General features: G+C 36.4%; 1 protein-coding gene across 4 annotated transcripts; it reads right to left on the bottom strand.

The window, feature by feature from the left end:
* Positions 1-808: 808 nt before the first annotated feature.
* Positions 809-10,875, bottom strand: LOC113750804 (DNA ligase 1). 4 transcript variants are annotated; one of them, XR_003464663.1, is made up of 18 exons: positions 9,956-10,875; positions 8,778-8,894; positions 7,576-7,677; positions 7,383-7,499; positions 7,004-7,234; positions 6,821-6,915; positions 6,403-6,490; positions 5,021-5,152; positions 4,607-4,719; positions 3,889-3,990; positions 3,749-3,810; positions 3,472-3,543; positions 3,271-3,344; positions 3,117-3,173; positions 2,609-2,686; positions 1,947-2,024; positions 1,701-1,838; positions 809-1,124 (listed from the first exon to the last, which is right to left on the bottom strand). XR_003464663.1 is itself a non-coding variant. In XM_027294750.1 (17 exons), exons 1-17 carry the CDS (start codon positions 10,739-10,741, stop codon positions 1,776-1,778), a joined length of 2,367 nt encoding a protein of 788 aa, XP_027150551.1. In that variant the 5' UTR covers positions 10,742-10,875; the 3' UTR covers positions 1,500-1,775. The 4 variants fall into 4 exon arrangements, 2 of the variants coding, with proteins under 2 accessions (XP_027150551.1, XP_027150563.1); XR_003464662.1 differs by having other exon boundaries at positions 809-1,114; XM_027294750.1 differs by lacking the exon at positions 809-1,124 and having other exon boundaries at positions 1,500-1,838.
* Positions 10,876-15,725: the final 4,850 nt, after the last annotated feature.

The raw sequence follows: 15,725 nt of genomic DNA, 5'->3' as shown, positions 1-15,725 counted from the left end.
TGTTAATAGACTACTAGTATGGACGCAGGGAATAATCCAATTGTTTCGTCCTTTAGGCTGCTTCTAAGTGTTATTGCCATTTCAGAATATAGACTCGGGAAGTTTTCACTACTGCCTTTTCCTATGGTCCGAACACAAGCTACAAAGGCCAATTTTGCATTTTTCATTTCTCTTCCCTGTCACTATCCTTGTCACTAAAAACAACCAATTTCCAGCTCATGGAAGTGCGGAGCAAGGCAAAGAAAGAGCCTCTACTCAGAAGAAAAATGAAGAGTCGAGTCGCGTCAAGAGTCTGAGGTCCGACATTTTTAGTAGAAACATAGAATATCAGCCATCAGACATTTTTAGCAGTGAATTACTACATTCGATCATGCGCAAGTGTGAAAGAGGATAACGGTTTAGGCATCTTGCAAATGTTCTCGACTCCTGGGGTAAACACTTTAGACCAGAAACTCTCTTCTCTTCGTTGCAAAAAATTAACGGCAGAGTTTCAAAAATCCAATCCGCCCTGGTGGCGGAAGTTTCTGCTACCTGATGATGACTAGAAAGAGTCAGATGGAAGTACTAACGCGATTGCGGTTCTTTGACTTCAAAAGTCTTTTAACGAACTCTTGAGGGATAGCAGCCTCCAAAGGCCTGAGACCCATCCTTTTCAATCCCATACCTAACCTACCCCCCATCCACGCCTAATGCGCGTTTAACCAACATCATTGCCAGGTTTACTAACGTTTCCAAATCCCACAACAGCACAGCAAGTAATCATTGGTCCCAAGAACCCAAGTCTGGTGCCCCAAAGAAAATTTGAGAATTGATAGAGAAAGACAATATCGTAGATATGAAACTGTGAAGAGGCATTCCAGTTGTATCACAACTGCGTTTTCCCGTGGAAACGCGATGTCTTCTTCCTCTTGACAACATGCACAAGCAGGTCAAGTAAATACTCGGTCTCCAGCTGTAACATGTGCCATTTTCTAGAACACATTCAGACCAAGTAATAACCCGAGGGATAATGCTCCCACCGTATAAGCAACAGTCTTGGAAGTCCGTCTTTCTTTTTCTTTTTTTCCGCCTTCTTTCCTTTGCCCAGATATAGATCAAATTATACATGTAACACCTGGAAAGTGCTAAAGCCAGATTTTAAAATGAATCAACAGATTCTATGGGAAAACTGGAACAGCAACTAAAAGAATCCGAGTATTGCAGCGCTTCTCTATCTTTGATAGCAATAGAAGAAAGTTTACAGCAGATGGGAGGGTCTGCAACTTGAAAACCAGAACTGTCACCTCTCGAATTTTGGGCATCAGTATTGGAAGGATGAGAAACCAGCATTAGAATGATGACAAACTTAATACCAAAATGGCAAAATCCTAAATGTGTGTGTGTGCGTGCGTGTGTGTGTGAGAGAGAGAGAATCCCCACCAAACAAACACCCCCCCACCACCACAAAAAAAAAAAGTTGTAAGACACGGATATGATTGTGAAATAAATACAGGGTTTTTATCTAAAGATGCATGCAATCAAAAGTATCTGGACAGGTTTTAACATTATTTTGGTAGCTGTGACTCATAAATCATAATTCAAGAAATTAAATGGGTTTTAAATGACTGGTTATATTACTCACACTGTGAATATTACTTAGATCAGTGAAACCAGTGCATCAAATTTGACAATAACACAAGTTTCCAGAGGGCACGACTTACTTTTGTGGATGCCCAGACATGCACAATAGGCATCATTTCTATAAATGAACTAAAATATCCAACTAATTGCTTTCATTATTGCTCATCATCATCACGGTTACTTTGATTGTGTTTCTGAGCTCTATACATATCTGCTACCTGCAATCCAACAACAATTCAGAAAGAGGCCCAGGCAACATTTCATTAACGTGCGAAAGATTATCAGTGAATTAATAAAGAACCAGTAGTCAAAAGATTTTTCTTTACCATATCAGCAGAAGAGGCATCCTCTGGATTCTTATCTTCTCGAACCCGTAGTAAACGTGGAAACCGAAGAGAAATTCCCTTTGGAAAATTAAAATTAACAAGGTGAAGGGATATCAGATTTGAATCACAGGAACAAAATTTTTCATTGTCTAAGAATAACTCACGATCTACATAACAATAATCTCAACACCCGGTTTACCAAAGTTTGGTATGTCAGAGGAAAAAAAAGTGCCACGATGTGGCATGAAGTTCAACAGCCATATACACTTTCCTTTGGGGGACGACGAGGGGCAGCACTCCCTCCAAAATTGAATGAAGTCTAAAGATTTTACCATGTACATAATTTATTTTCAAAATAGTCCTTTTTGACAAAAGGGTTTGCCCCTTCTAATGTTTTAAAAATCTTATAGCACTTAACAGAGCACCGCAGCGCCCCCACCCCCCCAACAACAAAAAAAACAATAAAAAAAACACCCAGCGGCTAACAAAAAGTCTTGGTTTTGCCAATGCTTGCAAAAAAGGATAGAATGATAGAAAAAGGGAGGAGAAAATGACCAGTAAAATTAATCTTAAGAGCTTAATCAAAGTATGATGGATTCACTGCCAGGAAGTTCAGATGTATTCTTTAACTTAATTATACACGCTTGGAAGTAAACAAATACCTTGTCTGAATCCACAATACCAGTAGCAGCACGATGAACAGGACTGATAGTCAGATCAGCAGCTTTTACCTCCCAAACCTGAAAGAGTATATGACTCAAAAGATCACTGTATGAGGCAGAACAATAATCTGCATAAAAAAGGAGCATGCTAGAAGAAAGTCTATATTCACAAGGAACGGGATTCCCACATGTACAACACGAAGAATGCTAATAAAGCATCCAACTTAAGTCTAAAAAAATGGATGTATCAAACAAAACCCATAGAGCAAGAAAACTTCGCTCCCAACATTTCTTCCTGAGTACAGAAACAATCTGGAAAAGAATATCACAAAACATTGGCATAGAATTATTGCCTAATTCATTATGATCAATGAGAATCTCACAAAAGAATAGACATTGAAAGATTATGTGAGCCAGCTGGCACTGATGTAAAAAGCAGAGTAATGAAAAAAAGGAAGAAAATGACAAACAATGAACAGAAAAGGAAGCAGAGGATAACTTTTACTACCTCAATAGGTTCAAACCATACATCTGGATTGATTGTATCTGAGTACCGGTAATAAGACTGGGATATCATTTAAATCCAGAAGCATGTCAGAATCCATATAAGGTTTACAGAAATACAAAATTCTTCCTATTCAATGAGGAAGTAAATGAAATACCTTTGGCTTCGGAATAACTTTAGAGCGCAAGCTGGCAGAGCGCTCTTCAAGCACAGCTTCAGAAAATCCAGTGCCTAAGCACAGCCAAGAAGTTTCTTATCACTTGATGTCAAGGGATGTATGTATTTAGAGTTTAGACAAAGTAATTGAAGTTTCCTATCAAGGTAAATTTCACAGTGAACCATTAAGTAGGCACATTACCAATTTTACATATGCTCTGGAATTCTTCGTTGTTGACATCATAACAAGCAAGGAGAAAGGCTCCATAAACACCTAAAAATGGTTCAACAAAGTTATGAACCAACTTCCAATAAATGCAGCAATACAAACCCAATTAAAAAGCAAAAGAGTATACACTGGTAACTATATCTGAAGCTAGGGTGAAGAATGTCAAGCATAGTGACACAAATCTGAATCTGAGCCAAAATAAGCAAATAATCACTTAGTGTCCTCTCAAAAATATGATATGTCAAATTACCGGTACGTTTTCCCCGGCCATGGAAAGCAGCAATGGGAACCAAATCCAGTGAGTCACCCGTACTGCAGATCATATCAGGTGAAAAGTAAGTTGCTCAAGCCCAAAAGGAATAGCCAGTGCTGTCAGTTCAATGCACATACCTATCCATGTAATCCTTTTTCAACTTCAGCCAGTTATTTGACCGCTTGGAAGGCTCATACGTGGCATCTTTCTTCAATGTCTTAATTATCAACCCCTCACAACTGCAAAGATGGATAGACAAAATAACAAACAGTTCTTGTAGAATCTGTAGAAACATTTTTGTTGATTCTGCAGAAAGAAGCTCCAAGCTAGGAACCCTCAGGTGAAGCTAAGCACATCTCAACTTTGAAGCCAGAAAAAAGGGAGAAACTACTACTTCTTAGACAAATAATATTACATTTCACCATCTATTACATGCAGGGAAAAAAAGGGAAAAAGAACTCCTTACACCACAGCACATTAGGAACATATAACAAGAAAAAATGACAGATGTACAGAGAAAAAACTGAATTAAATTATCTAACTAGTTGACTTTTCTAACCGGCCAAAATTCTAGTGCACTAGAAGCCATAAGGTTGGATGATCTTATATTGCACTAGGCAAGCATAAGATCATCGAATACAACAGGTTTGACCTAACAGAGAGAAACTGTATTGTACAAAACTTTGTCCACAGGCAAAAGTTGACAGATATAATAATTACGATTCCGCCAAGTGCAGAAGTCAAAGATTAAAAAAGAAAAATTCTAACAGTAAATAAAGTAGATTAAGCCAATTAGTAACAATACAATAAGGCCAAGACAGGAAAATGATCTTGAACTCTGCAAAGACGAGTTACCTGGCATCAACAGCAGCTTCAAGGAACTTCTGTATTTCCTCAAGATCATTTGATGTTACTGCTGTAGCAAATTGAAAAAAGCCAGGTTCTTCCTCAAATGACTCGTAAAGATGCTGCATAAAACCAGTCATAAAGAGTAAAGGAAAATAACATGACTACTAAAAGGTCGACAATCAGCATTAAAGATAATAGCCTGAGACATGTTTACTGAGCAAGCACTGTCATTTGGATTCTTTTTAGTTTATTTTATAATGGGAAAAGGAGAGGAGGAGAGTCACAAGACGTTCTTTATGCGATACTCAAAACATTTTGGTCAAACCATTTGTAATTTGACTTAAAAAAAACCCAAGAGTCTTTTGCCCAACGCTAAAAGCAGATAAAGATATTAACATCATTGAACAAAAATTAGCATACCTGCCTTCGACTGTCAAGCTGTGCTTGTAGGAGAGGTTGGCCATTGATATACAAGATATCAAAAGCATATATGCAAACACCAACCTTTATTTCACTCAAGACCACATTTTTACGAGCCCGTGTGCTGAGGACCTGCCACCAATTCATACTTTTAAGTCTGAATTTGTAATACCATTCTTACAACTCTAGCATTTCATCAAGTAACAATCATGTGTAACACTCTTTCCAGCAAAATGAAAAGCTGAACACCAGAAGAAGCTGGCTCCTAAATGACAAGAAATATACTTAGAAGGATAAAGTGTAGAGACAACAAATGTTTAGGAAACCTAAGTGTGTCCCCTTTATCCTCCTGGTGGGTGGTAGGGACATGGTCAGTAGAAAAGAATAGCCTGATATATATAAATCAGTAAAATTTGTGGACATGTTACAAGATTAAGGCAAGGCCCCTGATGGAGACTAATGATGGTCTGTTTGCCAAAGCTTGACTTGAATTACCTAAAAGAAACTAAAAAAAGTGCTTATACAAAAGCATCAAATCAAATACAATATATTCCAAATTCAATTTTCAAGTTGTTTGGCCTAACATCCATGTAGCATCATCATCCCTCAAAGTGTAAATTCCTCATTTGATCAACAAAAAGTAGCCCAATTAGTAATGAATCTACCCTTAGTCATATTCATCAAAATTTCACCACCTTCAAATATTTTAGAGCAGACACTGGACAGATCAAATTGGCCGAAACTTTAATACCTCAACACTCAAAAATCTCCAGTTCCTATAAAAAAAAATCAAGAATTATATGACATCGACTGACTCAAATGAAGCACCTGAAATAGATGCAAGAAAGAACTTGCACGTGTAGTTTTAAGATATCCCATAGGGGGACTGAAGGTGTCGGGAAGCATTTCATGGGCCAGGCCCCAGGCATGCCCCATTTAAGTTCATGATGAGATAGCCCATAACAGATAGCCCTAGGATTTTGAGCATGCTCAATACCAAGATGATTCTTACAGCACCCAAAGTTGACGAGTTCACAAATGAAAAACAAAGATGAATCGACCACTTTCCTCCCAATACAGGATTGAAGGAGATTTGTTACTTTGCCAATTTAATACTTCAGCATTGATTGTACATAAATTATTAACATTGTATATGTTGTTGTCATATGCCACAACAAAGATCATGGAGGCTACACAATAAGCAATGCTAGAGCCAGAATGGGAGACTTAAATCAGTTAGCAATCAATTTTTCTATTTAACTTCAATTGTTCTGATGTCCTCGCATAGTTAAAAGGACCACTTCAGCAGGCCCATGACAAAATCAGATTTACAAAGATCTTGCACTTAGGCAAGCTCAATATTACAGAAGTAAACAGTTCACCTGGAAGGGGAGAATTTTTTTCTTCTCACGATCAAATGCAACAATTTCACAATCAAGAACAAATGAGGTTACAGACGGCCTTTTAAACCTGCAATAAAACAGCTAAATGTCAGGAAAATTGAGAGAGATTTTCTGGCAGACTTGTAATGTTAGTAGGAAACAACTAGTCATTCTTAAAAATAAGCTCTACTGATATACTCTCATACCCAACTATGTAAATTATGTTTCTGCTCATTAAGAAAGAAATAGACTACAAAAACCCATCATGAGAAGGCCCACCACAGCAGTGAAAGTACAGTGCTAAGCTCAGACAGCCTTACTCAACCAAGTAAAGAGACTCTTCCTGTTCATCAAACCATTAACCAGCTTGTGACAGCATGTTCCAAATCAAAGTTGGAATGGGCTACAATAAAAGTACCTTGAAATTGCATCCACAACATCAGGATACTTTCCAGTGTTTCTTTCTGCATTTCGACTATATATCTCCACTGTACCATCCTCCATGTAGTGAATCTGCAGGACATGGTTAAACAAACACACATCACCAAGACTATGAAAGGAAAGGCATATAACATAGGCGTCATGTCTAGTTTCTTGCTACCTGCGCACGTTCTCCATCATACTTGTATTCACAGGTGAATTCAATATCCTGAAACTTATCCAATATTTCAGAAACTCCCTTAGTTGGTTTTGCTAGCATAGGTCCAACAGGAACACCAGGTGAAAAGCTACATGTCATGGGAAGATCCCATACACCATCAGCAAGAAGAGCAGGGATTATTTTATCATAGACTGGAATTACCGAGTAAACTTGTTTCACGATTTTAGCAGCCTGAGGGAAGGAAAGCAATTTCACAACATGTTTATGCAATAAACAAAAAACTCTCTCTTAAATTTGCACATAGTATTAGCATAATAATAAAATCTAATTAAAAAATTGATTCAAACTCTCTCAGAAGTTTAAATTCATGCCAAGATACCTCTTCTAAAGAAGAATCTATATTTGCAGGAGTTGAAGATTGCTTATCAGCATAAACTGCAGCATGGCCCAAAGCAGCTAACAGAGTTTGCTCAGCTAAACCAATGCGCAGTTTCGCCTGCATGTAGAGTTCAAGAATAATTTTCAGGGATTAAAGGTGCCAATTTGTGATATTAGATCTTCAATTGTCTCACCTGGAGCAGACGAATCAAGTACTGAGGTTCACAATCAGTAGCAGCAACCAGTAGTGCCTTGATATGATTCTTTTTCTTCTCTTGACTATCCTTACCAGATTCCTAATGCAAATCACATAGAGATACAGTTACAAAACTAAAAGAGGTAAACCGTTATGCTCTTCTCTACATCAATAAATTATAAGTTAATAAACAAGCACCAATTCATGTGCATATCTCGGCTGATTACCCATCATCCCAAAAAAAAAAAAGCCTCTCTCTCTCCCCCCTGATGTTCAACTTTTCTCACCCGTCTCTCTCTCTTCCATTTCCTGTGTAATCTTTATCTTACTCTCTCTCTCTCTCTCTCTCTACCTATGCTTCTCTTGCCCCCCTCGCAACTTTCACTTTTACCTCCTAACCCATCCTCTCCTCTACTGGTCAGCCCTCCCTTCAACATGCAACGACCATGGAAGCCAAGCTAGAGATAGATAATTGAGGTTTTTTTTTGTTGGTCTCATGGTAGATCAGCCTTTCCTACATATTAACAGTGTTGTGGGGATGTTGTTGGGAATTCATGATGGATCAAAGTTTTGATTAACAGTTTGTGGTGATTTTGGCGGTTTTGCAGATATATGAAATTTTGAAAAAATAGTGTGCTGTCATTTGAAATTGGTGGGGATTAGTGTGATGATTCAAAGAGTTGAAAACATTTCTAGTTTGGCAAGAATGGATGTGATGTTAGCGGCTGCTTTTGTTGTTTGTTGTTGGCTGAGTTTTTTTTTTTTTTTTGAATTTCGTTGTTGGCTGAGTTCGGTGGCGGTCTAGTTGCAGTCATACAGAGTCCATTTGGGAAGAAAGATAACAAAGTTGGCAAAAGGGGGAAAAGAATTAGCTAGACATACTAAAAAAAAAAAATTCAGTGGATTCCTATTTCACCACAACAAACCAAACATACGAAAAGAAGTTGCTAAAACCCATTACAATTGAGGACCTTTGATACTCATTGCTATTGCCATTCCAGAATACCAACCAAACAGGTAGTTAGTGTACTCTAGCTCCAAAACATTTCAAAAAATAGATTTCAAGTTTCATGTATGGAAACCAATAAAGGCAGCTATGAATATCTTAAGGAATAAGGCAATTCAGTTTAACTCTCATCTACAGCGAATAAGATCAAAGCTCATCATCCAAGTCCATGAAATGGGAAAATTCAAAGGTACCTTAGCAATAAGGCGAAATGTATCAAAAACTTTAACAACAGTTAGTGCTTCTGGTTTGCGCATTAAAGACTGAGACGAACGGCTTGCTTTTGCAACAAGGCCTAGATCTCCAAGCTCCTGAGGCAAGTCGGATAGTGAAGTAATCATTCAAAATCAAAAAGAAGAAAGAAATTGCGGGCAGAAACTTGCAGGATTTTGATATGTCAGGAGATTCCTGCACACAAATTGTTAAGCAAATATAACTAGACCACACCATTCGCAAGCTTTGAATGAAATTCTGCTCCTCTAACTACAAAATTTCTTAAAACAAGTGCAGTGTACTCATTGCAGAAAGATCAGCCAGAGCCTTCCATTAAATCAAGCAACTAGAGTCACAGAAGTCAAGTAAATTATAAGGAGAATAAATGATAAATTTTTCTATATCTTTAAGTAGATATCACTACTATAAAACACATTTTGCAAATTGTATCTTAGATCAATTAAAAAAAAAATTTCCAGACAAGCTACAGCGTAGAAAATGTAACAACAACCAACGTACAGCTGCAGCCAAAGAAAGTAACAAGGTAAAACTAAAGCAGCTTCTCAAATTATGCAGTTACTTCGTAGAACCAAAATCGAGCCCAGAACTAAAATCACAGGCAAAGGATCGAATGTTTTTGACATCAACATAGCACCAAAGCTAAATTCAAAATATTCAATTAAATGTGGCATTTGACTGGACAAGCTTTTTTTCTAATCCCATTCTTGATAATTTGTATAAGAACAATAGTGCTTGTACTGAGTTAGTAGATACCTTGCAAACCGAATCAGACAACATAATAATCACCATAGCAGCATTCTACAGCATTGAAGCCACAGCTAGGCAGAGGCCTAAATACAGCGTGGGACTTGTGTTTCTTTCTCCTCCCCTATTCTCCATCTCATTTATTAATGTTTTGCAATTAATGAAACAAGGCCAAAAATCTCTAGAATTTCATTTACTACAACTGAGAACAAGTTACCAGCGATCATTCTGTCATTTCACTTGAAGTACAATTTCTTTAATTTCTTGGCATCAAGTTAAGAAAAGCCAACTCCATAAACAATAATATTCAGAGATAAGAAAAGAAATTCAATCATTTCTAAACCACACCCAAGATTTGATAAACACGAGTGACTGGAATGTAGTAGAGTTTCACCTTGTACTGCTTCTTAATTTGTGCTTCTTTTGTTCCGCACGCCTCGGACAGAGCCTTAATAATCGAAGCATCCCCAATCCCAAGCTCCAATCCTTCATGAGCTGAAGCAATCCGGTTCGCCAAAAGGTAAACAACAGCCACCAAATCCTCTGGCGTCGTTTCCATCACAGTCCTCAACATGTTACAAACAATTGCAGTTATCGCAATCCGCCCTGATTCTTTAGAAATAGCATCCAACGCCTTCGCTACAAACATAAACGGCACCCTTTGTCCCTTTCCCCAATATGCCGCCTTCTTGGGATCAAAACTTGCCGCCTTATCCTTCAACTCAAGAAGGCTCTCATCAGGAGTAATTACCACCTTAGGTTTCTTAACCACCGCTTCCTCACTTTTCCCCAGCTGGGCATCCTTAATCTTGCTCGAATCGTCATTTTTCATATCTTTTTTGACTGAAATCGGAGCAGAATTTTGAGAAGTGATGGTGGGGGTGGTGGTTTTGCGTTTCTTGGGAGATGGTTTTTGTTGTTTCTGCTCGGACTTTTTCTTGCTGGCATTGGACATGAGGAGGTCGAAGGCAGAAGGGCGAGAAGCCATTGCTGCTATTGATCCTGGATTAACTAATGGAATCGAGAGAAAGAGGGATCTCTGAGAGAAGGGTTTTGCGGGGAAGGAAGAATAGATGAGAAAGTAGGGCTTAAAGCCGAGTGGTTTTCTGAGGGGATGAAGCGAAAGAGTGTGGTGGGTAAAGTAGAGTGAAGAAGAGCATGACCTGAATGCGGTGAACATCAGCTGCCGTTTTTCTGCTACGCAGAGGGAGACAACTGACACGGGTGGCTCATTGCTGTTGCGGATGCGGATGGATAGGAGGGAAGAGGAAGGCAAATGGCGGGAAAGGAAATTGAGGGTTTTGTGCACTTGGATTGAAAATTGCCAGAAAAGCCTTTGGAAAAATTTGCTGGGGAAGCCCTTTTTGGTGTTTGGGTGATGAGTTGTCAGCAAAATCTTGAGAAAGGGACTAAAATTTTCATTTCGTAAGCTAGCAATAGGTGATTTGAAATTTGTGATTTGAAGGTTTGAGATGTACCCCCAAAAAAATAATAACAGAGTCGTAAGCTAGCAATAGGTAGATTAGTGAGTTAGTGGCATATTAGTGGTTTATTATACGTTTTCTTTCACTATGTTCACACTCTGAAGTCTGAATTATTCCAACCCAATTGATGAAAAATGTCTTATAAGTTTAAAAATTTTTAGGACAAGTGCAATATCCATAGTTTATTTTTGTGATATCTCGCAATCGTGGAGTGGAAATGGTATGCATATATGCTTGGGATCGTGAGTTATCAAGTAATTTAGATTAATCATATTTTGTACCGTAATTTCGCTCAAAAGTTAATTAGGCCAACCCGTGGATCAAAAGCGTTACAATTTTGACTTATTTTATTGATTCAAGTTTGTTTAAAAACTTTTTTTGGTAAAAAATTTATGTGACGTGGAAAGATAATTTGGTCAATTCACAAAACCATGTATATTGCACGTGCCAAAATCAACTCGAAAGTGGATTATCCAACCCAATTGTAATGATACAATTTGAGAAATTGTAATAACACAAGAGGTGAACTAATTCAATTAGACATTCAAGGGAGTAACGTGAGAAAGAAGCATTTTAAATGAGTTTATTGGGAAAAAATGAGTTTAACTACTTTTATTGGATTTAACTCCTAAAGGAGTTTAATTTATAAAGTTTTGATGATATTCTCTTAACAACATTTGTTAAACTTTTTTTTTTACCTCACATAAACAACATCTAAAAAAATGACTATTATTTTGCTTATATCATAAACACATTTTTCAACATACCTTTTTATATTCCCAACTACCTTTTACATTTTACAAATATCAAATCATAAAAAGTACTACATTAATTATTTCAAATAATATCCTATCTAAACATTCCTACTATAAATAATACCCCATTCAAACATATTATAACAGTCATTATGTTTGGATAAGAGATTATTTGAAATAATTATTGTAGCATTTGTAACATTTTTTTATAATATGATATATATGAGATAAAAAATATGGTTGAAAACATAGAAAGATAATTAAAAAACATGTTTGTGATGAAAACAAAGTAATATTTATAAAAAATTTGATAACCAAACACATCAAATAATACTTTTGTATCCTTGACTTTGTATGTGTTTGGATGAGGTATTATTTGACATAATTACTGCAGTACTTCTTATGATGTGAGATATAAAAGTAATTACAGTGATACTTTTGTATAAAAAAATTCTAAAATATGTAACCTAACGAGCTCAAAAGTTGTATGGATTAGTAATAATTAATAAAGGATAAATCCTCAACAAGGGCGTGCAATATATTGAGGGAAACATGCTTCAAACATATGCTTCGCTTTAATGCACCAAAAAATGAGGTTCAAACTCTTGACCTAATGCATGGAATAACTGTAGTCTCGTGGCCACTGAAAACCGAGTGGTTAACACAGTTTAGACATTATGATTCATCCTATTTGGTGGTTTTAATTCCGTACACATATTGCAAAACCCGTACATTATAAATGGAGTCAATTTTGAGTTGGACTTATATTACACCAGTATATCACCGTGCAATGCACAGGCGCTGAATATATGAAAAAATTATCAATAGATTAAAGCTGAATTTCAAGAAATAATTGTAAAGAAAAAAAATTATAAGCTTAATAAGACTATTAATTTTTTCTATTAATTTTTTTTCCTAGTGGGGTAGGGGATGGAATTTAAGAAATAGGGAGGGACGGAACATCTAATTTTAATGGTTTCAATTTTAACCATTAGATTGATGTCTCATTGGTAAGACTGCTGCTTGTAAAAACCAAGTCAAAATTAATTGTTATTTAACCAGCTTGAATATGTTAAGTAACTTTGCCAAACTTTGGTCCCGTTTGGTTTCTATTTTTTTGGAGTTTTTATAGAAAAAAATAATGTAGCGATTTGATGCATGCGAGATAAAAGAGTGATTAGCAAATGTGTTTACGAAAAAATAAAAAAATTTTAAAAGAAAATAGCTTTCCAAAATTTTAACCCTCGCACCCATTCATACACTTTTCTACTCCTACGTATCAAGTTCAGAATTCGAACTTTGAACTCGACGACGTTGGTCATTGGACCAATCCCAATGCTTAATTTTACCAAACTTACAAAACAAGAAATAAGAAATAAAAACCGACCAAAACTTCTATAAGTATACTGATCATCACAAATAAGATAAAATCTGTTTTGACTTGCCAAACTTAGGTTATTTGCATGAGTTTCTTCATTGTTTTGTCTCATTTTTAAATTTAATAATTGATTTGACTCTTCTGAAGGTCTCTCCACAGTCTCCATGCACGGGGTTGATGGAACAGTTGTTGAATGAGAGCCATTCAAGTCATGTTGTTGATTGGAGTTCCAGAAAAAAAAAAAAAAAAACTCCAAATAAACGGAATAATTAATACACCACCAAATCAATAGTTATATCATATTCTACATGTTCTTTCCTTCTCGAACTAGCTTGCAACTGGTTTTGATACGTCAGGTTTCTTTACAGGGACTAGACTACAACTACTTGTATAGAGGAAGAAACTCCCAAGTTCCTGAGTCCACAAATTTCGGATCCCACCAGTGATATTTGTGTTGTTGGTCATGATTATTCATTAGTTTCTTCATATCTTCTCTCCAATGCAGGTCGGTTGGTCAACTGAACATGCAAGTTGATAATTGCTCAATTCTTCAATGATAATTGTTGATGAAAAACTCACAAATTATGCAGAACGATCTGGAGCAGAAGGGCCTGCATTGATTGCTTATCATGAGAATCCACTTCACTTGGGCAGAGAGGGGGTGAGCATGAGAATGGCAGCTAATTTAGTTCCCTTCAAGGCTTCAACTACTTGGTCCACTAATATTGCTGCTGCATATGGAGGTTGAGAAACAGGGGATTTCAAGAAAGTGTAGTAAACTTTTTTCATTCTTGTTATGATACTATTATAGTTCTTAAGCCTAAAAAAAAAAGAAGGAAGAGATTCAATTGCAAGTACCCGTTTGAATCATTAAGAAAGAAACTTAACGGAGGTTGATGATCACTCGTTAATACATCTGATTCGTAGTCATTATATATTATTAAAATGCATGCATATACATTTATAATATTTTTTAATTTAATTTCACCCTTTTAAAAAATGTACTATTATATGCGATCTATTTTGGCAGTGTCCACTATATAGCATTAGACAATCAAGCCATATCAGTGTGTTTGGACCGGAGATTATTTGTCCAAATTTATTTGTTTACATCACCATTACAATTTTCAATACACATTTTTATCTTTTCAATTACTTTTTAATCTCACATACATCACATCATAAAAAATGGTACAGTAAAAATATCTCAAATAATTTACAATCCAAACAAAATTATTTTTTTTTCCAACCAGTAACCGACACACTACTCATTTTCCAAAATCAACTCTTGTAATTCCAGCTTCAGCTGCAGTTCACGGGCTTCCCATAGAAAATCCATCCTAATTTAGCCTGTGCAGTTTTTGCGGGGAGACCATCCATCTCCATCTGGTAGGTCAAGACTTGTATAGGATTTAGGCTAATAATTGATGAGTCAACCAAAAAAAAAAAAAAAAAAAAAAGAAAGAATCTTTACCCCTGAATTTTAAACAAACAAAACATTAAATTATTGAAGACATGACCTCGTGGAAATCTGCTCTTATTAAAATGTTTTGAAATTAACCAAGCAGACAAAAGAAGATTCGGCATTCCAAGAAATACAAAGTTAATTTAGTGTCAGTTAATAAGGGTTGATTTGGTTTCTTTCTCATGTTTGGTGTCCTTCTTCTTCATGCTTCGATTTGGTAGCATAAATTACAAAGGAGAGTGACTAAACAATTGACCAAAAGAGAACAGGAGAACAGAATGGAATGTTGACTTGATTTGACTTGACTTTTTTTACGTTTTACTTCAATTACTACAGCCAGTGGTGACCAGCGGCCACAATATTACTTACTAAAGGAAAGCAAGTAGAAAGTAGCAACATCAACACGAAGGTCATTTCATCACTCAAACCAAATGCAAACAAACATAATAAAACGCCAAAAAAAAAAAAGCACAGTAAAAGCCAAGCAGATCCCCCTGGAATCAGCCAAAATAGATCTCTCCCAAAAAGCCAAGGGAACAGCAATGAGGCCGAGCGTTATAAAGAGGGCTAATACTACCAGAAAAGGCCTCGGGCTCTTCTCTTGGGAGAGTATCGACAAGAATGCATGCTGCGTAACACTACTTTTTTTAAAATAAGTTGTACTAATTTATTGATAGATTAGCTGTACAGTTTTAAAACACAACAGTGATATTTGTTCATTTACTAAATATGAGCTACGTAACAATGAAACACAACATAGTCGATAACTAACTGTCATGTCATCGAGAGATCAAGACCGCGAATCATTAAAAAAAAAAAAGGACAAGTGAAAAATTATTATTGATCATTTACATGGCATGTTTTGTATAGTAGATCTTGCAAGTCCCGCATGATTTGGCGCATACCAGCCCATTTTCCCTTTTTGAGACATTACAATAAGAGCTTAAAAAGTTTCATAGATCCTAGCTAGTTTTCTTCTTTCAAATTTTGTAATTTCATAGCTAGATTGAGCTTTTAAATTCATAAACGCAAGTTGTAGTTGTGTTATTGTCGCCATTATTAGAGCATCTATCTTGATTTTA

Source organism: Coffea eugenioides, chromosome 1 (genome assembly GCF_003713205.1).
Source record: "Coffea eugenioides isolate CCC68of chromosome 1, Ceug_1.0, whole genome shotgun sequence".
In the NCBI taxonomy this organism is placed as follows: Eukaryota; Viridiplantae; Streptophyta; class Magnoliopsida; order Gentianales; family Rubiaceae; genus Coffea; species Coffea eugenioides.
This window is presented reverse-complemented; position numbering and strand designations above follow the sequence as displayed.

Excerpts from the sequence above, each read along its gene's own strand:
- LOC113750804 (XM_027294750.1), bottom strand. The coding sequence starts at position 10,741 with ATGTTCACCGCATTCAGGTCATGCTCTTCTTCACTCTACTTTACCCAC. Across the intron at positions 7,678-8,777 it reads CATTTCGCCTTATTGCTAAG|GAATCTGGTAAGGATAGTCA; the intron begins GTACCTTTGAAT and ends GATTTGCATTAG. Across the intron at positions 2,687-3,116 it reads TATGGTTTGAACCTATTGAG|GTTTGGGAGGTAAAAGCTGC; the intron begins GTAGTAAAAGTT and ends ATACTCTTTCAG.